Genomic DNA, 25,455 nt, shown 5'->3' on the forward strand with positions numbered 1-25,455 from the left:
GTCACGTGGCGAGCTATATAAGCCGAGGGCGCCGCGCGTCACGTGGCCCGTTCACAAAATGGCGACCACCCCCGAGCATCAGCAGCAGGAGGCACAGGTGAGCGGGGAGAGACGCGGGGTCCCCGGAGCCTCGCCGGTGACGGGGCGAGTCACAGAGACGCACCCTAGGAGGGAGGGTGGGGGGGGGGACAGAAGGAGTTCGACAGGTGGTGGGGGGTGATCTGGGGTAAGCGGGACGGCACCGGCACAGCGGCGGTCACACCGAGCCAGGCGCGACACCGGCTCGCATCGCGCGCGAGCCACCTCGCCCCGGGTACATGGAGGGGCGCGCTGTGTGTGTGCGTGGCTCGTTCACACCCCCCCACCACCACGTGCATTTGTCTTCTCTGGAGGGAAGGGGATACCGTGAAGCGGCTCATTGTCGCTCTCTGCCAGCGAAAGCTATGACTTGTGGGTGTAGGGGCGGGCCATGTTGTCCATGGTTTTGTTGGAAAGATCATGTGGCTCTCTGTAAGGGCAACCATTTGGCTGTGGCTTGGTGTGGTTTTGTGAAGGGTATTATAATAATAGTAGTGTGTGTGTGTGGATCGTTGTGCATCTGTAGGATAGAATACGTCGCTCTGTGTATCTAGGCAACCCCATGTGGTTGTGTGGTTGTCTGATTGTCCATGTGTAAGGGATCCCAAAGTGTGTGCTTGTCGGTGTAGAGGAAATCGTGTCTGTGTGTAGCTCTGGATATATCGGACCTTGTCAATGGCTGTATGCAAGGGAGATTGTGTGTGTGGTAGACTGCACCGTTATCTTTGTTTCCCATTGCCTGTGGCAGTGGTCTTCCATCATCTCCCGAGTGTCAAGATGGATTCGAGGCAAGGGGGAGGGAGCAAGAGTTAATTTTATACGGGCACGCAGACACCGCGCCATCTCGCATTCGTGCCTGTGTTGGTGTGTGTGATAACCCCCGTGTGTACGTGATATGCATGTGTGTTATGTGCTATATGTGTGTTATGTGCTATATGTGTGTGTGTGATATTCCGTTGGAACGATCTATTTTGGTCGCGGTGAGGCGCGCAGCTATTTCTGAGGATCTTGAGTCTGCCAAGCCCGCCCGGCCCGCCTGGGGCACTGTGCCCATCTGCCGGCTCGAATTCAACTCGGAAGGGAATGTGTCCACCCGATGTTTCCGATTAGAAACACCGGCAAACAGAAAGGATCGAGAGCTGAAAAGCGATCAAACGAAGCGTAGGGAGAGGAGAGGGCGAGAGAGAGAGAGGCACGTGCTTCGAATTGAAACTGAAATGGGAACGTGTGGTTCGGAGGGGAGCACTCGCGTCAGAATGCGTCATTATTCGTGTGCGTAACAATCGGCACGCTTGAGGCAGGACACGGGGCCCTCCCTCCACGTGACGGCTACAAGGATGATGGATGGACCCGGTGGTGGTCGAGACTTCTAACCACGTCGTGGCAACCTCGCACGTGAACTCGCCCCAATTGTGGTCGCGATGAGAGCGTTGGGTTTGTAGGGGTGTGAGGTCGGATTCTAAATGCATGAGCGAGATGATTCTTTGGTAGCGTCGTGGTGACCGTGAGGGAATCGCGACGTCTTTCAGGGGTTGGGGCACTCATCCAGCGGTGGATGGGATAAAGGCCCCGCTATTAATGTTATCGCGTCTGATAAAATGTCACGGTAGATAAACTACAACGAAGGGAGAGGAATTGGGCAGCTTCAAGGCACCATGAGTGGGTTTTACATTCGCCGCTGTTTTGGGTCCCCGCGAAACTGAAATGGACCGGTTTTAATCCGTTGAAATTTCAAGAAGGTGCAATCCTCCGCGCTGTTGATGTCGAGATCAATGGGGGGCCCCCTTGTGTCGGGTAGCAAATTGGCTCTGCGCGAATACTCGGGCGGCCGCGTGGGGGCGCTGTGGCCAAGCCAAAGGCCAGAAAGCCACCCCGATCAGGGGCCCCCGTCCAATAACGCGGCCATTGACAAACCCACGACTCCCTGCCACTGCGAGTGAGGCCTGCCAAGCAAGCTGTCGAGTTTGACAGAAACCGCGATCAACACGTTGACACTCTCTCGCGGGCCTGCAAGAATCATGGGTAAATGAATTGAATATAATGAAACGTGCCGGTGTAATTAACCCTGCTGCACACGTTGTGACGGCACTGTACTGCGAAATTAAGTGTTCTACTTTCTTCCAGGAGATGGCGGTGCTAGGTGTTTTTTCCGTGGATTTCGACATTTGCTTCCCACCATACGCCTCTCGTAGCATTTGCCAAGCATCCAAATGCAGGACCCTCCTGCACAGTACTGAGACTCTGTAAGGCTTTTCTGGGTAATTGATTTACACGTAGAGGAACTAGCTGACGTACTTCGATTCGTGCTGTCGTAAAGACACCCTATTGCGAAATGTAACCGTTACTTTAGGGGATTCAACATCCTACACAAATGATCATGTCACCATTGACTGTTTAGTGAGTGGGCGTAGGCAAAATACGTTGCTAAGGGAAGGGATGATGGCCAGCGGTCAACTTAACTATGGAGTAGTAGCCAAATGAGAAAATGAGCCTGAGCGATATCCCCCGCGGAGATGGAGAGACGAACTCGGCTCGTGTGCAGCTGCTTGATGAATGATTTCATTGCCTGACCATGAGGAATGGAAACTGTTTGTGGAAGCCTTCATCTTACGATGACTTTTAAGACTCCTCTGCCCCTCCACGCGTGTGTGTTTTTTTTAAAGCGACGGTCTTGGTTTGGTTTGTGCTACCAGAAGAGTTGGGTGGACTTGTCACATGGATGTGACGGTGCATGGGTTCAAGACGGTTATTTTGTCTCCTAATTTTACAATGGGTAAAAAAAATTGGAGACATACAGCCTTTACTTTTAGGATGCATGTGTTTTTCAACACTTAATCTAATGATCCAATTTGAATAAAAACCTATTAAAAATAAGAAAAAGACATGCCTTTGACTAACTCGCTCACAATGCACATGATCTTGCTAGATTCCTAATACAAAGGTTTTTGGGTTAGATCGCGTTATTCCTAAATGTGTTGTAACCTTCCGCCACCCGACACGGCCAAACGATAAAAAATGTGTCACGTTTGCAAAGGACAAATAGTTAACTACTTTAGCCCACCGGTGTGTTGAAGAGTGAATCCACATTTAAAATTTGAGTGACGTTTCGCTGATAATTACATCCAGCTTCATCGGGTGATTTGCCAGAATGTTGAGGCCCTCTTGCTCCCGGTCTTAAATCGAGCAGCAGCAGGGTGACGTCATCATTTAATTCAATCAGCTGCAGTGATTTGAGGCGGAGGGTATTGTAATTATATAATAGATTGGTAATCATTCAATTGTTATTAATTGGTATTTGTTTTCCTTATAAGGAATTGTAATTTTATTCTATTTTATTTAATAATACGCCTCCAGGCCGCACTAAGCCTGTACCTGTCAGAGCGATTAAAGTTATTTGTATTTCTCTCAATTTCAATGGATTCTCTAATTAGTCTTGGCCAGTAATACTTAGTTTTACACAACACTTCAACGTTATCAAAATCAATTGAGTGTCCTTGTTGACGAGCATGCTCTGCCACTGCCGACAGTTGTTTGAGATAATTTAATATTTATTTGGTGTTCTTTTAGTCTTACGCTGTTACGTCCCGTCTGTCCAATATAGCATCTGTCACATAAACAATTAATCCGATATACACCTTATAATAATATTGGTCACGAAAGCCAACGTGTTAAACTGATTTTGCTAGATGTCAAATAAGGTCGAGCCTGGAATAGTGCTTGGATGATCACCATATAATCGGTGTTGATAGGTTTTGTCCGATGTTGTGGACAGCACACTGCAGTGTCGCAAAATCCATTGTTATACTATACTGTTCTCCCAAATGTATGCTCCCCGCCTCAACCCACAATGATCAGTGCGGTTTGAAGTATGTGCAAGTCAGCCCCCACTACCTGCACAGCATGAGGGAAACCCGCATCCAGCAGTGAATTGAACCAAGGGATTACACGTAAGAACAATCTGTTTTTATTTTGCTCTGCTGGTCACTCGATATGCTTTGCGTGTCATCTTGGGCAGTTGCACATATGTAAGGCAGATGGACTTCCAGATGGTGTGCTTGTGTGGAGGGGTTTGCACGTCGCACGATTTAAGTTTTTTTTTTAAAGACCTCGACAAAGTATCCGTGTGAAATGGAGTCTCAACCTGAAAAGTTCTGCGGGGCTGGCTCACGACACCTCGTAATGCAGTTCCGAGGTCCTGTATCACAGGGCACCGAGCAGTGCCCCTCATTTGCCCTTGCCTCATTCTGTGAAGGAAATGGCCACAAAGTTGCTGTATATTGGAGGCTCATTCCTCTTGAAATTACCTTGTTCAATTGTTTTTTTTTTAACCGTGTCGTGTTTTCTCCTGTCATCGTCACCGCGAAGTTGTGAACCCCCAGCCGCAGCTAATCTGGCGATAAGTGCACGGGGAACTGCCTGCAAAGCGGCGGCGATGGACAGAAGAAGCCTTGGTGGAGAGACGTGTGAAGTAACAAAATGGTGGTTTTATAGGGGGGTGGGGGGGATTAATTATTAATTTTGTTATTGCAGTATATGTTTTACCCTACCCTTGGCAGTGAAGCACTCCCTCGTGTTTACTCTTCCCCCATGATGGTTACAACAAACACGATGCACAATGTACGCTCTTGAGCCCTTTTATGACTGCTCTACTTGGGTGTTATTTTTCTATTTTTTTTCCCAATCCCTCCCACCCCTGTATATTCATAATACTCTGGGCTACCGTTGCTCCATTAAAAAAACTACACACGTTCGTTCATGACACGGTCTAAAGAGGAACATTTTTAAATTGTAAGCGATTGTAGGGGATATTTTATGGAAATGGCTCTTAGCAGCGATGAGTTCTTGGCAGAAAGGTCATTGCCCACAACGTTACCACTGCCATCATCGCCGTATCACAGTTGTCTTGTTGCTCCATGTTCACACACGTACGTGTAACAGACATTGAAAACGAGGGCATCCAGATGCTTTAAAATGCATTGTTGGCCCTTTGGGCTAAGTTGATGATGATCTTGTAGCCAGGGTAGCTAGGTATGTGCAGAGGTTGCTTTTCTTTAAACCACGTGATCGCCCACGGCTTGTAGATAAAACTTGAGAAGATTGCAACAACGACTCTGGAGCTTCGTGTTACAGCTGGCGCTGACCATAGTGGGGCCCTCGCGGTGTCTCTTCCTCTGTGGTGAATTCTGCACACGATCAAGAGTTGCCTGCCAGATTTTCTGTCATAAACCGTACAGTAGTTTGGAGTTATTTGCAATGTTGATGGACCCAAGTAAATCTCGCTCGTGGCGACGATGCGCTTGCGAATTCTGCAACGGGGTGTTAAAAACACATTGCTTCCAAACACCGCCGTGTGCAATACTCTTTTTGGCGTTTGTCTTATTGCGTAGATCGAGGGAAAGTGTCTGCTGGTAATTCTACCTGATCAGCTGAGAACATAGTCGCAGATATACATTGAAAAGGTAAACCGGATAGTGCCAAACTGTCCCCATAGTAATCGGAAAGGGTTTGTTAACAAAGCAATGAAGGACTTGCTGTAGTGATTGATTCCGGGAAGGAGTTAAGTCGGTATGCCATTATCATCTTACTGCTGCCTAAATAGTATGGCCACAACAGTGATTCTTGGTGGCCTGAAACGTGTATGTGAGTACACGTTCAGAATGGTTTTCAATTGACATACAAAGCATTATTGGAGGACTGAGCCAACAGTCACGCCATCCAGAAATCCCCTTGTGTAGTACAGGAATACGATCTAGAGTTTGTCACCATTTGCAGGAAGTGGTAGAATTGAACTATTTGATGGGAAGGTTTACTTGCAAAAAATGTGATGTGTGTCTTCAGGATTGCGTCGACAGTCAAAGGGGAACGCGTGCATTAGATAAGTTACACAGCTTAACAAACATAATTCAAACTCGTTAGAAATCAAGTGGACTGTGCAGGATGCGGCGCTAGAAGGAATTAATGGCCGGTGGTCAAGAATAACGATGGAGTGGCAGCCAAAGAATGTAACACATTTGGAGAAGATCCTCCAAGGAGATGGCTATTAAGCAAATGCTTGGTGGATTATTGCATCGTAGGATTGCTAGAGATGGCGATGGCTTGGAGGCTTTCAGCCAGCAGTGGTTTGAGCACATGCTTTTAACGACGACGACGGTTGTCTACAGGTTCGCTGCGCGGCAGAAGAGCAGCACCACTCTCACTGTAGCTGTGCTTGCTCTCAGTCGGCGATGCGAGGGTGGCTGGCGGGGTTTCCATGGCAAAGATTGAGGTCACACCGCAATGTGCGGAGCCAGCGCTACCCTTCCCGCGTGGTGTCCGTCCTCCACGATTGCTATGCAGCCCCTTTGTTTTCATTGAGCGTGCAGTTGGGGAAGTGTACTTGGTGGTTTTGCAAAGCACAGCTTGCTTGTACAGTTTGTGGTGGCTCCTCCACTTCCAAACGTAGGAGAGGATTAAGGTCACCTTTTAAGAGAACGTTCCCAGCAGTCTTTAACAGAAAGACACGCACTTTGTGTTCATGGGAGTCGTGCAGCTTCTGCTATTGCCTCTCCCATTTTAGTGGTATCATAAGCCGGGGTGTGGAACCCATCATAGGTGTTCTAAACGTTGACCGCCATTCACAAAAAAATGTTGGCCTTGCATTTGCATAGCAGTTTCCAGCGAGGCAGTGCCTTTGACCGGGGTGAGGGGGGGGGGTAAGATCAGCCATTAATTATGTACCCAGACTTCCATATGTGCAGGTGCTTTAAAATTAGCGATGTAACGATGTGTCGATTCGTCTCTTGAATATACAAATTCTAAAGTTCGTGACGCGTGTATCGAATCACGATTGTAAGTCTCCTTTTTTAATTGTGTATTTGTCACATGGAACGGTTTCACGTGGGCCCTGCGAGAGAATCGCCACGGTGCAAAAGAAAATCCGTTAATGAATCGCGATCCTATGGGTAGCAGGGAGGCTAATCATTACACCTTTTTTGTATGGCATTTGAAAAGGCACCTTACATTGTAAGTCTGTTGACATTGGCAATCCATGCGATGGCATCAAGAGGAGTTTGACCCGAGCTTACAAAAAGTGGTTCAGTGTCACGATCGGTAATCCTTTTTCTAAAAGATAAATATTTGTGTAGTATGTGTGTAGAGCATAGTCAGGTGTATTATCCAGCATGTCCTGCAGTGCCTACCTATTCTTCATGTTCACACTATCACCATATTGTGCTTTGTGCCACATTTTTATAGACATGCATACGTGTGTGTTGTAGAGGTGTTTGAAAGTGCATGCTTTTTATCCATGTGTGTGTGGGGGAGTGGTGATGCAATGGTTAGCGCACTGCTTATACAAACCTGGCAACCTGGGTTTTTATTGCCACCCAGGGCTGACATCAGTAGATTAGTGATACAAATGAGAACCATTCCAAGGCCCTCTCCTAGGTCGACACTGCCTTAAAATGAGTACCTGGCGCAGCATATAAACATCAGTACGAGGGAGACCAAGGCTGCTGGGCGTGTGGTTCTGACCCTACCACTCTACTCCCTTGTGCACCGTGGCAGCCTCCATAGGCGCTTGCTTAACAGCACTTGCCCCCAAAAGCCTATGTGGGCTCTTTTGAAGAACCTCCCAGCATGTGGAGCGAAACGTCGAAAGTGCTCGAAAAACACGCGGTAGAACTCCAAAAACAAATCGGAGAGAAATAGTGCACAGCCACGAAACTTGCGCAGTAGCATATGGGGAGGATCTTTGTGTGTGTGCTTTGCTCGGAACGCACCAAAGCAAAATGTTCATGCTGTGTCGCAGATTTCCAGCACTAATGCGGCGTGCCAGCTCCACATGCGCCTGGAAGGCATGGGAGCGATCCACACCCGTTTATAAACACTGCCTCTGGGACACAGTGTTCTTAACCTGCTCGTTAAAACGCACGCTGAACTTTGAGCATTTAATTCCTCTGTAGGTATACGGCACATACTTACAAATTGCTGGGCTATTGTAAGTTAGTAAGTATGCACCTTCCCTGGCAATACATAAAATGGTAGATTTGGTGTTACAGTTAAATTTAAGAATGTTATCCACTTAAGATATTGTGGTGGGTACAGAGGTCATGTGAGCCCATTAGATAAAAAAGCGTCATTAGCCATTTTCTATCCAGTGCTAAATGAAGGCCACCCAATTATGTAATCATCTGTGTGCACTGCTGCTCCCATCCATCTCGCTCCTGCACACGAGCTCATGGCTCCATCTCCACGGCAGTCGACGTGGTCCACGCGTTCTATCCTTGGGCTGCCGTTCCGTCACCAACCTCGTCCGAAGGCCATCCCAATTGTCTCAATTATCAATGATGTCTCGGGGTTGTGTTTTTTATTCCCTCATCCTTGTTTTCATTTCTATGTCTCGCAATGTAATCCCAAGCGTGTATGGCATACAAATGTAAAAATATAGATTTTTACACATTCGGTTATTAATTTTGTCTATCGTGAGCTTGAACAAACATTAATTGATGAGTGTGCATTTTCTACAAACTAGCGCACATGTTTTGGCTGTAGGAAAGTGTCGATTTACGTTTTTATAAGTGTACAATAAAAAAAATATTTGTTGGTGGTCCTGCTGTGTTGGCACTTGTGCACAAATAAAAAAAACTCTCATTCGTCAAATAACACTGCCACGTGAATGTCCTATGATGAAGGCCATCGTTCAAAACATTGCCGATTTTAATTTAATCCTATTACAGCTGTAGGACACGCTGTGGTGAGTTAGAGAAAACTGTTGACGTAAGGTTGTTTAACGCGTGTAGAGTTGTGCGGTCTGCGATTCATCTGGACAACCCGGAGAAAGCAAAATGTACTCCCCCTGGCCTTTATAACCCAGGGACATGCGGGCATGCTGGTAGGCAGGCGGTGTACATGCGTGTGTGGCTACTGCGGTTGGTATGTTGCTTCTCCTGTCTTACCAATGTTGGCTGGGTTCAACACCCGCTGGGTACAGCGATAAGCACGCAATGACGTGGGAATCGGTGAGATTTACTTGTAAGAGTCCATACGTCTGTGGGTAACTGTCAGGGTTAAACAATAACCAGTACACCAGTGTAGCCGTTTTCATTCATTACTAAGTTTCCATTGGATCGAGAGTAACAAATTCACTGGTTGCCCTTCTTACCTTCAGTTAAAATGTAAGAAATGTTTCAACTCCTGTGCGTGGAGATTGGAATTAACGAGCAAACCTCTGGATCGTGCCCTCTGAAAATTCGGCGTGCTAACCATTCCACCGTGGTTTATTATTTCATGTGGTTAGCACTATTTGAAACTTTTCACATCTTTCAGTAACTAAGCACACCCCTTTTGATGGAGGAAGGCCGGCTGTGCTTGTGTCTGAAAGTATTGTACGCCTATTGAAAGTTCCATCGCCATCCTCCACACCAGGGTAATCCAAGCATGCTTATAATAATAACATTTAGCACTTTTTATCAAGGATCTCAGCGCTGTACAGGACGCAGCAGCAGCAGACACTCGGCATAAAAATAATATAAATACATTTTAAGAATAATTTACTAATGAACTAAGTTTAATCAGCGGAAGTGTAAATCGGTTTTAAGGCGCATTTTCAAAATCTCCACAAACTCAGATCCTGATTGATATCTCGTGGAAGAGCGTTCCATAGCCCTGGGGCTATTCAGTGTGCTTATATTCTTTGCTTTGTCCGCTGCACACATTTCCTTCATTAATTTGTAACTGGGTACGTCCACGATTCGGAATGTACATTTAAGACACCGTTTAAAGATGCGAGTAATCATTAGTATTATGATGAAATTGTCATTTCACTTGGGCATGGTACATGAACCCATGTGAAGTTATTTGTCCACCTTGTTTTATAAGGGATGTGCATAGAATACCATGTTTTCAGATGTTATCCATGTTGCATGAATTTGCATGTATGCATGTTGAACTTCTTTCGCACCGTACGTAGCCAATGGTGCTAATCGAAGAGGTGTGGGGAAGCATGCCAAACGAAACGCAAAGCGGTTTAAATCATTCAACTCTTCCAAGAATGAGCTGTGTTTTCTAACACTAGATATAATTACTTTCAAAGTTATATATGTATTAGGATTATTTTGATACTGATGTCTAACTGTCCCATTTGATAACTTGAGTACATATTTTCTAAAGAATTGGTGTCCCAAGCTTGTAGAATGCATAGCAAAACAAATCACTGCAATGCCATGATCATTAATGTCACTCAATTACCCAGGTTCGGTGGATTTTCTGGAGTTTCAAAGTTTCTTTGCGCTCACTCATTTTCAAATGGCTCCATTTGTTCCCAGACATTCCTCCTTTTTGTCTGTGCGGGTTCTGTCACACGGCAGGCAGGCATCCCCTAAGAACACAATGTCAGAAATTAAAGTAAGGGGAAGGGGCGCACTGTGCCTGTCTGGCCTTGTCTGATCCGGATCCACCCGGCTTGCACTTGCATCCCGTGAACTCGTGCATACCCGGGCTGCTACTGAAGCGTGCCCTCCTCTCACAGCGGCCTAGAGCAGTTTGAGTGGCGCTCGAAGCCACACTCGCTTACTCGAGCGCTGCGCGGACGCTCTGCTCCCGGCCACCAGCACCACCGTTTAAACGGCTGCAGTTCCACCACAATTGCCGCTACCGATGGCTCCACCAGCAGTATCATCCCCACAACAACAGCCGCCATTCACCACCAAGTGGAGGTGACATCACCACGGTGTCTGTGCCAGGCCTGGTGCACTTGGAGGACATGTGAAGTGTCGAAGGCTCGCTGATGGGAGTTTAGGGGACAGACCCAGGTGCCATGGGATAACTGGCAGATGCACACCACCTTTGTCCCCCACTGTGCCAACTTGCTGCAATTTAGACACCCGATGCTCCGCTCGTTGTTGGCGGCACTCCCCTGCCCTCGGTTTTTCTTGGAGGATAACTGCCTCCCAACTGCCCAGTAGCATACTTCACGGGCCTCCTCCATAGGGGCTGATCCTGACACCGCTGGTACCAGTCTTTGGCAAGATCTCTCCGCAGCAGCACCATCAGCTGCAGTACCGCCGTCACCACCAGTATCCGCAGTGGCACTACTGTCAGCTGCCAAATCACAACCATTGCCACCTACCACTACCAACGGCAGCCTTGCCAGCATGATTGCTACTTCCACCATCGGCAACAACAGGACTGCGACCTGCAGTGCCTCTACCGCCTTTGATTCCTTGACGGCAGCTGCGTTGTAGCTGAACCCACTTCCTAATCAGTTTGAAAACATTACAGCAATTTTCTTGCACATAAATTGAGTATTTTGTTCTTGTATGCTGATTTACGATGTTTATTGTAGAGTGCAGACAGAGTGCAATGTTAAGGACATATGCTTATCTGCCTGAAGGCCAATACAATAAAAGTATATGACTGCATGCAGCAATTGGGTTAATTGTGTTACAAGTTGCTGAGTCGATGGTTTAGGAAACTGAATTGCTGATCTCTCAATCATGGTTTCCGAGTCCGGAAGATTGCCACTGCCGTAGTCAGCACGTGCTCAACGCAGCCCTTTTAGAAGGGGTCTCACAGAAGAGTCGACCGGTTGGCTCAAGAGGTCAGAGTGCTGAGCTGGCAACCACTGAGATTCTGGGTTTGAATCAAGGCAGCCGTCTGGGAAAAAAAAGACGGCTGTGCAATTCTTACTTTTTGTGTTGCGCAATCTCCTTTATACGAGATCACACCGATACACTCCGCTGACACCCTTATTTGGCTTGACCACCTGATTTTTGTGAAATTGTGGTTTGCTCTTCCTCTACATCGGCCATACAAAAGAAGTGTAAGACATGAGGCTGATAGCGCAATCAGCTCTAAGTTGGTGGGGGCGGGGAGACGAAATGCAAAGACTGAATTGAAGGCGGCCAGCCCATTTGTAGCCCTGGAGCACCACTCGCGGTTGTAAAGGCAACAGAGGAACAAAGAGAAATCAAATAACTATTCGATTTGGTTTCATTTAATGGATACTGCGCTTCTAGGCTGGCTTGCCCCGGACATGCCCTTATTCTTATAGCCTTCCTATTGGAACAGATATTGGTTTAAAACAAAGCTTATACATTTTTGATTATTGAAAGATGTGTTTTGTTCCAATGTAAATCCTTAGGTAACTATTCATATGCCAAATTTAAATCTCGTTTTTTTTCCAACCTGGAAACATTTGTAACAACGTCATTCTTATCGGGCCTCAATTGTTGTCGTGTGCAGCCCTCCAGCCGTGGGCGGCACTTTGTGAGCCACATTTACCACTCGACGGCTCTCCCAGCGAGCTGCTTAATGAGGCTTTGTTGTTATTTGTGTATTCCTTCCCTAGCGGACTAGTCCTGCACTGTGTATCCAAACAGTTCACCTACTCGTGCCCATATAGGTGAAGCCAATGTAATAGTCACACAACGATGTCAGTCTGGTTACCAATTAACACCCTCCACCTCGTACAAACTTGAGTCCATTTGAGTAAAGTATGCCCGTATTTTCCCAGAAGCTTTACTTTAAAAAAAGTGTGGCTGTGGTGTAATTCTAGGGCTCTAGATCACGAGCCACCTCGTTTATTGGTCTCGGCATCAAAATACAATAAAAAAAATATTTCTTTCACAATCTATCGGGCCTGTTTTACCTTCGAGTGCATCATTTGTTTAAACAGGCGATCGTATTTCCTTGTATTTTATTGAATCCAGTCGATAAATTAAGCTTCATTGTTTGTTAAGCAACTTCGGCTGGGCTGGAACCCCCGTAGGAAGTGTGGCGTAACCGGCTGAGCCGTGCAGTTGATCGTGTCGTGTTTCATATACGTGGACCACTCGCAGTTAGAATACACATGTGTTTGACGATCCGTTGTTTGCTTGAAGCCCCTCCACAAGCCATGCAGGTTATGGTGGCCTTCTTCAACCATACTTCACCATGCTGGTCGGTGTGGAATGGTGAAGAGGGAGGGGGGGGAGAATAGATTACAAGTGCACCAATAGATTTTCTGCACTGTATGTATCATTGTGACAACTTTGTGCGTGGTGGTCGCCAGTCCAAGCACACGAACCAGGCTCAACCCAGATGTACTTCAGAGATCTAATTGGGTGGAGTGCTCTGGGTTTTGTCATTAGGCCATGTATTATATTACATTCATGTAAAAACTATTATTCTCGTCATTGTGATAATTGCTTAACTACTTTTGTCAACATTAGAACCGTATATATTTAGCCTTTTATTGAGCTAAAGTTAATTGTATTTTAAGCAAATCTCACTTTAAATGTATTCATGAAAATGCTGTGTTTGTAATGTTGATCTTCTCCGGTCTTTAAACATTATTGGAGAGTAGTCTTTGTGTATAGTCTGTGATCAAATCACCTGGAATGTGGTCTCATCTCGCTGGCTAAGCAGGTTTGAGCCTGGATTGTGTGGGTTTTTTTGGGTGGGTGGAGAGGGCAGTGCAGCAGCATCTATTGTTGAGTAGAAGCTGGATATGAAAGCACAATTGTGTAAATTTCGATTTAATATACACAATTGTGTATATTAGCAACACATTCTTGTCTTACACTGGTGTGGAGGAACGTGATGGGAAAACTTGTAATACAAATGCACTACAACTGCGCTTACTCCCAAGGAGTGTGCTGACATCCAGCGTGTACTGCAACATGCTCCTCACCTTTACCACCAGATGCTGAAGAGCATGGTGTCGCATGGTCGCCTGAGCGTGTGCTACCTGTTCCACAGACCAAACCCAGAGATTTCTCAGTCAATATACCTAGCTCTATCAAAACTGCAGTTTACTGGAATGAAATTCGGCACAATTCCTGCCTCCCGTACACCGATACAAAATTCATGAACAGTTGGCGGACTCAAATGGTCGTTCAGAAATGGGTGTGTAGAATCGCATAGCTGGATGTTGGCGAGTCGTGCAAGGGATGTTATAACTATGAAAATGATGTCCTCCGTCAATGTAGGGCCGTGCACACTGATGCGTTGGATGGGAGTGAGAGGTCTTGCGTAGGTTTACAGTTTGCCTGAGTGGCCATGCAGGTCGAGTTCTTACCATTCACGTTGGGTTCATGGTGTAATACTGCACTGTTAAACCCAGTGCCTTCACGCCGCCTTTAGCCATTCCGAACCTTGGACTATGCCTTCGCTTTGCGATTGTAACCATAAAACCCAAAGTGACTTTCTGCATTGAAACATTAACCCAGGTGAGACGCACACAGCCAATTAGAGATTAATTTTTGGACTCTTTTCAGTTTTGAGGATCATGGATTTGCGCAGCAGTTAGCGCACTGCCCTGCTTCTGGTCACAGCGACGTGATCTCTGAACTGTTCCTAGGCCTCCCTCCGCCTTCACCAACCCACACTGTCCAGCATGGTGAAGTATGGTCAAACGAACCCCCAAGACCGACACATTGCGGAGTCCTACATTAATCGGTGGATTGCTAAAGGGTATATAAATGTTGTACAAATAGGCTGTTTTATAGGGTACAGTTAATTATGCAAGCACACCTTACAAACCCAGTTAGGCAGTGAAAGATGATAATTTAATAAATAACGATTAACCCACAGGAATGAAGGGACACCCCGCCCCCATGGGTCCCTGTTGCGCAACTCTGCTCTGTCATTCAGATTTTTGCCTGTTGGAAAATTTTCTCCGTTTTTAGATATTTCCACTCCTTATGCAATCGTCAAGAATCTAGCCTGGTTAGCTTGAACGCTGGTTACAGTTATGCCTTCTCAACAGGAAAGGCAAACAAATAGTTGTTTATAGTTCTCATCCACGTTTTCAGTTCAAGATTCATCCTTTGGCTTTGGAGTTTCATGAATGCTACGAACGGGAAATATTTTCCATATTTCTTTTAATCATCAGAACTTTGACCCTGTGGTGGAAAAGACCACTGAGGGTGCTGAACTTTGAGTGGACCTTATGGGAAGCGATTCTTTTTAGAACTCTTGCACAATGGAGTAAATGTATAATCTTGCACGTATTAGATAAGTGCAACGTTGTTTTGGCACGAGCTTGGTAGGAGCGGTCGCTTGCACATTTGACACCCGCGTGCGAGCCACCCTCTTCACCGCGACTTGCCAAGAGCCTGTTTTCGCTCACTCTCAAGACTTTGGGTGGCTCCATTTAAACACTTTCTACATTTTCTTTATTCTGCTTTATTCTCAATCCAACGGTGTCCAAAGTTCCTTCCCATGCCACATGTCAGTCGCAGAGAGGTTTTTTTGCCCTCTCTTCACCATGGAGCGGTCCCTGTGGATGGTTGAGCGAGTGGATCGGGGGATTTGGGGGGTGGTGGAGGAAAACCGTGCCGGGCTCTAACGTCGCTCGCCGCTGTCCTGAGTTGTGGGCGAGAATCAAACTTGGAGTTGCCGGGCTCGCAGCACAATTGCTCTTAACCACTGTAGACACTGCTTCACCCCTTCCGAAACATACATTTGTGGCAAATTCACCAGGAGGGTGGTGGGGTGGAGTGGGCAAAAACAATCTCTGTGGTGCAGGGAGGGTTGTCTGTGCTCTTTCGCTGCCATTTTCCCGTGTAGGCGTGACTGCACTTGTGAGCGGCCTTGGTCTGCCTGCTTCAACAAGACCCTCGCCCAACCGCCTGTTGAATACCGTGGCTTGTTTCCAAGTTTACTCCATCTCCATGTTGTTTCTCCTTTCCCTCTGTCTCTGCCATGCTGCAGTGTTTGTTTTGTTGAGCCTCTGGCAATTCCACAGTCCCAACAATCCTGGGACGTTTGGAGTGGTGACGCAGTGGTTAACTCTCCGCGCTACAAACCCAGCGAGCTCGATTTCCAGCCACGGGCTAACATCGGTGACGAATCGTCACGTATGAAAGGGTTCTGTACGGCTGCCGTTTTAAACTACCAACCTGCGCTGACCAGCATAGTGGAGTGTGGTTAAACACCTTGCGTGACCAGCATGGCATGGGGGGAAGCCCTTCGTCCAGCAGTGGATTGACAAAAGGGCTGTAAATGAACAAATCCAGACTGATGTCTGCAAGTCCTGCCATCTTGGTATGGAGGGAAGGTGGCATGTACATAATTCTTTAATCATGTGGAAACCATCTATGGGAGTCTGAATCTTACAGCATGGTGAAGGCATTTCACAATATTTTCATCATCGGTCATGGTTAATCCACTGCTGGATGAAGGCCGTCGCAAGCCTCTACCATTTACTGAGGTCCCGCAATGTAGCAGTGTAACAAACCGCCCAACAACTGCACACGAGCTAAATTCATCGCTCCATTTCTTAAGCAGGCGTCGCCCCTCGGATCCATTAAATCCCTTTGCATCTCTGCCCGCATTGTACCTGGCCCGTGTGTAGTTTAATTCATAGCGGCGGGCACCGATAAGAAGGGTTTGTGGTGGTGCGGGACCACGCGCGTAAAACATATGGGAAGGGCACAGCACCAGGAGTGCCGCCACACTGCGTGCCTTTACCCTATTAGGGGTCGCGGATGTGCTGTCCCACCCCCTTCAAGCTCTGCTGGAGGGGTCGTTGGTTCTAACAAAGTCACGGGGATCACGAGTTGCGGCAATTGCGTTAGAGCTTGCTGTGCATTCCAGCTGGGACACAGCGGTGGTTGGGATTGCGCTGGCGCACACCACAAGCACAACACACCGCACACCACCCACCCACAGGGTGCGCGCACGTGTGCATGATGGAACATCTCAATGAAAAGGGTTTCCGCAAATCTGAGCCTTTTCCCATATCTGCCTGTACCTCGGTCCCCAGTGAGTCTATGGGACACTGTCCATACACTCTTGTAAATGCAGCTGATGATCCTTAAGATGTTTTCCTAAAAAAATATATACTTTTTTGACTACTCTACCCCTATGCTCCCACATGTAGCAACATTATTTGTTGTACGCTACCCCTATGCTCACACACACGTGTCCCACGATGACTAACGTGAAGCACGGTGAAATAACCCCTACCTTCATGGCGTGCCAAGACACTCATCCAGCAGTGGATTTTGGCCCAGTTTATCGAACCCTTAAAATTAGTTGTGATGTCTACTAGGCTGTGTATTGGACATCTCTTTCCGGGTGTAAGAAATGTATATGTGACCACCAGCAGGAGAGGTTTGCTTTCTGATTACGGTAATCCTTAACTGATAAAATAGATAAGCAAGCAATACATCTGTCTGCACATAATCCTCAAATGGTTGCTTCCAGGTAATGGCTGAAATGGTGCAAGCCACTGATAAGCTTTCCATAATTGGCTTGGAGCTGGTCTTGATTAAAAATCTACCTTCTAAGCTGGACCAAAGAGATTCGTTTACATTTGGCAGACGAGAGGCAAACACGGGCTGCTAATGGATAACGTTTGATGTCTGTGTGCTGCATAGAATACTTTTCCAGGTGTGAGTGTTTGATCCTGTGTTGCTGAAACTCTTGAGCCCAGAGGTGCCTACTCTAAATATACAAGAGCCTTTGTTCTGCTGTTAAGTTAACACAACCCCCTGGGTGGACGAGTGGCCCCTGCAGTGGTGGAGTGGTGGGGGTTACATCCGATGCTGTGTCGGTACCAACCACCTCTGGAATAATAAAATAGACAAGCAGCCAATAAGTCTGCTGCATATCTGTTTCTAAACTTTAAAAAAATTACACATCCCATCATCTTCCCTCTTGGCCACCTGTGAGTGCATTATTTTAAATGGGTTTCTGTCTGACAAGCATGACTCTGCAGAAGGAATAACAGTCGCTGCATGGTATATGCATGTGCGATGGAACCCCGATACGCAGATGCCAAGATATCGGTGCACTGCGCTTTATGTACAAACATAACTATTTTAGTGGAGCGCATATACGTAATGGATTGGGGTTGGTGGCACAGTGGTTGATGCACTTTCTTATGAATCCAGCCACGTGAGATTCATTCCGGACTGTGGGTAATACATCAGTTGAGTGATGTATTAAATGATCTTGGAGACGCCTTTCACCACCACACAGGAACCAGTGTGGCCATACACCCATCATGGCCAACCTGGTGTAGGGAATAATGGATCCAGCTGTGGGGTGACCAGTGTGTACGTTATGATTATTCATCATCATTGTAATATTTGATCTCTCCGCTTGTATAGTTTGGGACCTTGCGTATTGTGGTGTTTCATGTAAACGTTTAAGGAATAGCAAAGGAGACCAGTTTGCAGATAATACTTTTTCTTCAGCCATTTTTCTTTATAGAATATTCAGGTGGTGGTGCTGTCATGAACATGCATCTACCGTATTTTACATTTACGATATGGACTACTTTAATTGCATATTTAGTTACTTTTGAAGTGTTTAAATTGCGTGTAAATTATATAAAACGGTGAACTGTCGGCCTCTTTTAAAGTGGGCGGTTCTCCTACTGCTGGATGAACGCCTCAACCATTTTGCTAAGTTTTTTTTTTACCATACTTCACCACACTGGTCAATATGGCTTGCTGAATAGAGATGGGTGGAGTGCTTAGGACATCACTCGCCACCTAACGTTAACTAGCTATGGGCCAGGAGTCGAACTCAAGGTCACCAGGTCCGTAGCTCGGTGTGCTAACCACAGCACCACTGCTGCCCTCATCATCCTACTGGGGGTAATAAATATAATAATGATTCAATGCCGGTTCCCACGTTCTGTCTCTCAGTGTCCCTCCACCTATACACAACATGCCGCCTCTACACATTTGCCCGTGTTTGATATTTGGTACAAATTAAAACCAGGCCATGGTGTGGGTTCTGAGAAGCCACACGGATAATTGCATCACATCGTGTGGGGCTTGCAGTCAAGGAGCTGGTGGGGGTGGCGGGCTTGTGTGATACTGTGCTGTGTTTGCTCATTGTAAAGGTGGTGGGGGGCGGAGGTCTTGCCATGGCCTGAGATGCGCCGTGTTCAGATGTGCTCAGATTGCAGCCATTTCCACCTATTTTTACAAGTGAATATTTAAGCAGATCGGCAGCAAGCCTGCCTTTGCCCTTTAGGCAACAGTAAAGGCTGAGGCGGTGGGGAGGTTTGGAGGGGACCAGAACAAACTAGCAAGCAGCTCAACCTTTCCATGGGAGGGCAGGTTAATGTTCACACTCCATTAACTGCCCTCTCCGTGGAGAATGTGAGTTAATGAGTAGCACCCGTTTACAGCTGAGCATAGGTTACGATGCCTAAAGGTGTGTGTGTAGGGAAAGGAGCCCTGAGCGCGGGCTCTGGGGGGCATTGTCTCTCTCGCCATGGCCGTGATCACGTCCCCATAGTGGCGCCTCCCTCGGACGGGGACCGATGGGAGAGCCGCGGCTGTCCCCCGCACAATTTCTCGTGCATGGATCCCGCAGGAAAGAAAGTTAGCGCGCAACCCTTCTCACGTTTGTTTTTAATCGCATTATAAAATGCGGGTGCGACCTTGGCCGGAGCTTGCTTTTCTGCAAAGCATGTTGCCCATTGGCAATCCATGCCACAGTGATAGAATGTTTGTCAATTACTATGTACATCTTTGAGAGAGTTCTCCATTATGCTGCGCCCCGTGTATGCGAACGGAGGAGAGCGTGGGGATGGATGTTGGGTGTGCCACTACCTACACCTACCAAATGAAAATCTTGGTATGTGGTTTTTAAATATAGCCTCCGGCTGCCTGGCCACTGTGTTCCAGAACTAACTGGACACAGTCACTCCTGTAGGTGGAGGGGCCTTGAGGGTGTTCTTTCTCTCTCTTACAATTCACCTGATCCATTGTGTGTGGCCGCAGTCTGCTCGCTGTTATCTCTGCGAGTGTCACTGTGGTGAATTTGCTGATTTGACATTAATGTGCGCGGAGAGCGGTGGTGCAATGGTTAGCGTTCTGCACTACAAACCCGTCGATCCGAGGTTTGATTCCTGCTTATGGCCAACACTGATTATTATCTGAACCGGTCCTGGGCCTCCCCTAGGTCGACTCTGCCTCAAATGGATACCTGATGCGATGTGTAAACATCGCCACTGAGTAGACAAAGGTGGTCAGGCGTGATGATGTCCACACCACCCCCTTGTACACTTTGTAGAGGGGAACTTTCTTAATGTCATTGTTAGTGTGTGTATTTTTGTATTTGACCTGTGTATTAGAGAGAAAGGGTTGGTGTATGCATGTGTGTATTTGAACAGTTCTGAGTGTATGGAGAGTCGGGTGCCTAAACAGCACTTGCCCCAACAGTTTGTGGAGATGACGGGGGGGAGGGGTGTATCTTCGTCTTTGTGTATTTGAGCAACTCCAAGTGTGTGTGTGCATCTAATTTAATGTCTGTGTGTGCACTGTGTTTATTTAAACATCTGCGAGTTTGAGAGAGTGGATGTGAAATTTAATATTTCTAGGAGTGCTTGCATGGTTTTGTGTAAAGGGAGTATTGGTGTGTGCATTTATGAATGGTGGGTATTTTTTAAACTCTTGTGTGTAAACATGTTTATGCATGTGGTGTGGAATTGCAAATATCTGTGACATTGAAATGTATATACTGTACTAGTTAGTGTCTGGTGTGTATATCAAAAACTTGTATGTAGAGTTTAACTTGTCTGTCTGTACGTGTGCCGGTTCCCACTCGCAGTTAACATAAATGGCGAATATTTGAATGGGTCCTGAGCCTCCCCTAGGTAGACTCGGCCATAAATGAGCACCCGGTGCTGCGTGTAAACGTCACAACTGGGGAGACAAAGGCGACCCAACACTTGGTAGTAGCCACCCCACCCCCTCGTGTGGCGTGCCGGCCTTCGTAGATGCTTGCTAACACCACTTGCCCCAACAGCGAGTTGAAGTCTAAGGGGGATATTTAACTTTGGTGTGTAAGAGAAAGTGTGTGTGTTTTGTTTTATATAACTGAGTGTTTGAGTGAACCTCTATGCGAGTGTGCTTCCGTGGTTTTGTGCCGTTCATACAATGCCTGTGCCCCTGTCTGGTGTGTGGCCGTGAATGTTGATTCGCCTCTGCGTTGTATAGTCTTGGGGGACATTGTTAATGCGGCCGCCACTCCTTGTAGTTTTGACCTTGAAATGCAGCATGGCCTCCATGACCCTCCTTGTGACGTCCCAGAACCGGATTTGAAAAAAAAATAACAAAAAAATGGAATGTAAAAGAAGGGTAATGCAGAAAGTAAGAGGGCGACAACGTTTCTTGTAAAATGACCTTCAAGTTTAGCGTGTGAATGTCATCGCCCAAAGCTGGCAGGGAATCCCGTTGGTTGGCGGGGAAAGGGGCATGGCCTCGCCTCTCTTTCGTTGCCACCGGATTGGCTGGTGGGTTTGGCTTCTGGCTTAAAGTCCTGCGAGCTTCACTGAAGCTCTTGTTCTGGCTGGAGAGGCTGTGAGCAGCAGGCACAGCAACCCCCCCCCAAGTACACGTGCGTCTGCTCGGGCACCTTCCTCGGCCTAACCATGGGGCGTGGGGTGAGTGATGCTGTGGATGATGATGATTATGATGGTAACAATATCCTTGCTGTAATGCTATTTATTTAACTGTTTAAAGTTTACTGGCTTGAACTCGTGTAAGCTCATTTGACCAAATATTATATTGCAACAAAAGTAAAGTACTGTAGATGTGCATAGTGTGGATGTATGACAAGTCGTTAATGAAGTTGTACTGTATTGTAAGCTTTTGGTCACTTGTTAAAGTATTGTTTGAACAGGTGAATCAAGAAAAGTGTAGTAAATGCTTGGGACATAAATGAAGATAATTGTGATCGCAGTATTCATAATATTACCGTGTGCCATGCGGGTTCTAACAAATCGCTTAAGTGAAGTTTAAGAGGCTGAAAGTGAGAGGAGATGGGTAGATGTGGTAGGAATGGCCACACGGAGATTGGAAGAGAGGGACGCACCTGCGGTTGGCTGACGGGAGCCGTAAACCGGTCTCTGCGCAAAGCTGGAATAGTGCCGGGTGACGCTGTAGTCAGTTGGACACCGTTCGTAACTACGGGGTCAGCACGGTGGGATCGAACGTAGTGCCAATCACGGGTGAGTGGAGGAGAATTACAAATGGGGTAACGGCAGGGACAGGTTACGGGGAGGGGCACCCAGCCGTGGGTTTAAGTGCTGTGAACAAAGTATGTTCTGTAACTTCAGAATGGAAAATTCCAATTTGGCTCTGGTGTAGTGGGGGGGGGAAGCTGTGACGATGTGGTGTGTGTGTGTGCACATGGCTTAGCATTTGCTTGTTGTACTTCCTGGCTCTGGCCAAACACAATGACTCAGGTTGTGTGTAATCTGGGTTTTGTTCTTCGTTTTGCTGGGAGCAAACCAGTAGTCCTCTAGCCTCGGCTGTTTGAGGCTGGTGTTTGTTTTAGCGTGCACATGGGATTATCATCCCACAATGGGGTCCCACACTGTACGTGTGCGCACGCCTGATTGGATCTGCGTGTTGTGGTGGGTTGCTCTCGGGGCTGGTGGAAAACAAACCAAAATGTCCTTTGAAATTTGAATCCAGCTGTGGTGGGGTTTTTTCTTGTTATTGGATGGGAAAGATTCTGAACCGTTCCAAGTTTATTAAATGCTGTCTTCGCTTGTATGAAATACGTGCCCGACCTTTGAAGCACTCTATTACGTTGAATACCGGTTTAATCGGCTATTGTACTTAACCGACTTTGTTTTAGAAGTTTTTTTTAGCGGTCGTTTTAACTCTCAACCCTATATCAAATCCCGCTGCTGGGTGAAGACCTTCCCTTGTCAATGTGGCCATTGGCATTCTTTGACCAAAGTGGATATTGTGGTTTGGTGAATTTTCTTGGGGCGCGGGGGGGGGGTCCACCATTTATCACTCTTGTCACAGATGTTGAAATGTCGCTGGGAATTGAACGCAGGTTTCTTGGATTCATAGCGCAATGCCACTAACCGCTGGCCTCACGTTCTCCACCCGCTTAAAAATAATACGGCCAAGAAAATTGCTCTGTCTGCACTATCCAACATGTGTGTGTTGCTTGTTGCATTCGTCAGTGGTTTGCGACACACGGGAGGATGGTGTGGGTTTTAGCTATGCTAGTCGTGGGTTTTGGCCAAAAAACGACCCCATGTGTCTGAACAATTGAGTGCGATGTCACCTGTGTGCGATGTCGACCAAACTTTTGGTGGTGGAGTTTTTTTGTTCTCCCTATTTGCCTCTGCTCTTTCCTCCCCATTTCATTTTTTTGTGTGCACAAAGATTCCGTAAGTGTGAGGTGACGTCACGTTGACCTTGCATCGATGGGAATTTGTTCTTGAGGATCCTGCTAGCATTTTTGGACTTCGTGTACCGAGTTGTACAAAGTTCAACTTTAACAACTAATGATTATCTTATCCCTGAAGAGCTGAGGGCACGGTGTGCTTGAGAATACAGTGTGAGCCCAAGGAGGTATTTTTCATCCTTGTGCAGAGTTAATGGCATGCAGAGGCTGATAAGGGGTTCCCCTTTTGTCCCTTGCGAGTCCTTCCCCAGGGGGTGAACGCCTTGTGCTGCTGGTGGACACCTCGTGGTTGTGTGCACGGAGTTTAATATATTAGTGCAAGAATGCCCTGGTTGGGTGTGATTTCAATGTGGTTGTTGGTGTGGTGATGAACTTAATGGTATGTTATCTGTGCCCAAGTTTCTTAAATGCCCTCTCTACCTCTGTCCACTCTGCTGTATATATGGGACTCACAGTTGATCAGCAGGTCGCCTGGAGTGGGGTAAAGTGGGTTACACCCACCTCGTCCAAGACCAGCATTGAAAAAGATTAGGCCAATTTACCCTCTCTCTCAGGGTTCCTCTGTGGCGCGCCCTCTAGTGGATGCCAGCATGAGCAAGCAATTGCAGGGATTTTCTATCACTTGTGTTATGCTCGTTGGTGAGCTGTGTAAGAGATATTCAAACGTCTCTTACCTGAAGGACGACGGTGGATTGCGGAGCAGGGTCTCCAAAATCCTGGGGTCGGCGAGGCTGTTGCGCTCCCTCGCATGTCGGCATGCGACCAAGCAACTCGCTCGCTTGGTCTAGTCGGGACGCTGTCGCTGATGTCTGTTGCTCGTTTGTGCGTGTTGCCGTGCGTGTGTGTGCCTGCAGTACGGGAAGGATGACGTTCCCAACAAGGTTGAGAAGAAGAGCAAGAAAGACCGTAAGCTGGAGAAAAAGAGCAACATGGATGACTTGAAGAAGGAGGTTTCCCTGGTAAGGCTGCCTGCCATCCTCCATGCCATCGGCCGCCCTCCACTGCCCCCTCCTCTTCTCACCTCCAAACCCACCATGTGTCAATGTCTTAAACTAGGCCACTTGTGATTTGGCGATTCATGTAACTCCCACGTGTGTGAATGCTGTGTGGTTGTAGATGGCTTTGTCACTGTTTAGCTTATGCGTGTGGTCAAAGTAGCAAGTAAATTTCCATTCCGCTCAGTGCTTCATTAAATTTGCCCCAGATGGGCATAAACGAGTGATGTGGGGGCAGTCTGTTCGTTGCACGGGGTTTTCAGTCGCTGATTACAACCGTCAGCAAGAGACATGCTTATGAATTGTTTAGTTACCTTTAATTACGAAGTAAGTGCGAACAAAATATGTGGGAGGGAGTGGCAGGAGTAGGGGGGGGGGGCTTTCACTGGGTGTGTGTATATAATCCCATGCCTTCATTAAAATCTGACTAGAGGTGCCTTTTACTCCGGTATCAATTACAACTAACAACCCCAGTGACTCATGCACAATACTGCCGCCTTATTGCCCTTGGAGCTGAAAGGCCAAGTTTTAAAAACGTTCTCAATCTCCGAGGGGGTGCGTGACGGACTTGTTGCGCAAGCGTGGGCTCGAGTAATAGTTTGACACTTGCGCATTGGCGTTGATGTTTTCCCTCAATATTGACTTTCTTGTTTTGGGATTGCTCCCAGCTTGTTGACCCTTTTTATATCTCTTGCGTGTAATAGGGCTCTTCGTGTAAACGATATCAGAAGCGTTCCGTTTAACAAACTTACCAAACAAGCAAAGCCCACGCGCTTTGCTTGTTTGGTCGCGAGCCATACCGCTCCAGGGGCAGGAATGAACCGATGTGTCGTGTGAGAACTAGTTGTGCGGTGAAAGCCGCCCTGCACATCCGCTGGGCTACCCATCCACCCGGCATTTACTACATTCGTTTGGCACTTAAATGAATACCACGCGATCTGGTTACATTTTGTATGAACTTTTTTCACACCGTACGTAGCCAACCGTACTAATTGGAGGTGCAGGGGAAGGACTACAAACTAAACGCAAAAAACTTCTAAAAAAATTCGATTTCGAAATTGATTACCAACATGAGTTTTCCCTATCTCGATTTCAAATGGACATGCCTCCAGTAGATTCCTAATATCGGAAGGAAGAGCGTATCCAGATGGCGCACAACATAGATGCGAGTTCCACTGCTAGCAGCGGTTGGGTGACGGCACGTCTCATGGCTGTGCCGGTCTCCTAGCAGAGCGGC

General features: G+C 47.1%; 1 protein-coding gene across 3 annotated transcripts in view; it reads left to right on the forward strand.

The window, feature by feature from the left end:
- The window catches only part of LOC144942919 (sodium/potassium-transporting ATPase subunit alpha-3), a 40,092-nt gene continuing 14,637 nt past the window's right edge, over positions 1–25,455 (forward strand). For 2 of the 3 annotated variants that reach the window (XM_078869941.1, XM_078869940.1), the window contains exons 1-2: positions 1–97; positions 24,078–24,182. In XM_078869941.1, the coding sequence (XP_078726067.1) occupies positions 59–97; positions 24,078–24,182 (144 nt within the window). In that variant the 5' untranslated portion in view covers positions 1–58. Of the gene's footprint in view, positions 98–21,327; positions 21,455–24,077; positions 24,183–25,455 lie in introns of those variants that run through there. The other variant, XM_078869943.1, reaches the window with a different exon arrangement.

Source organism: Lampetra fluviatilis, chromosome 29 (assembly GCF_964198595.1).
Source record: "Lampetra fluviatilis chromosome 29, kcLamFluv1.1, whole genome shotgun sequence".
NCBI lineage: Eukaryota > Metazoa > Chordata > Hyperoartia > Petromyzontiformes > Petromyzontidae > Lampetra > Lampetra fluviatilis.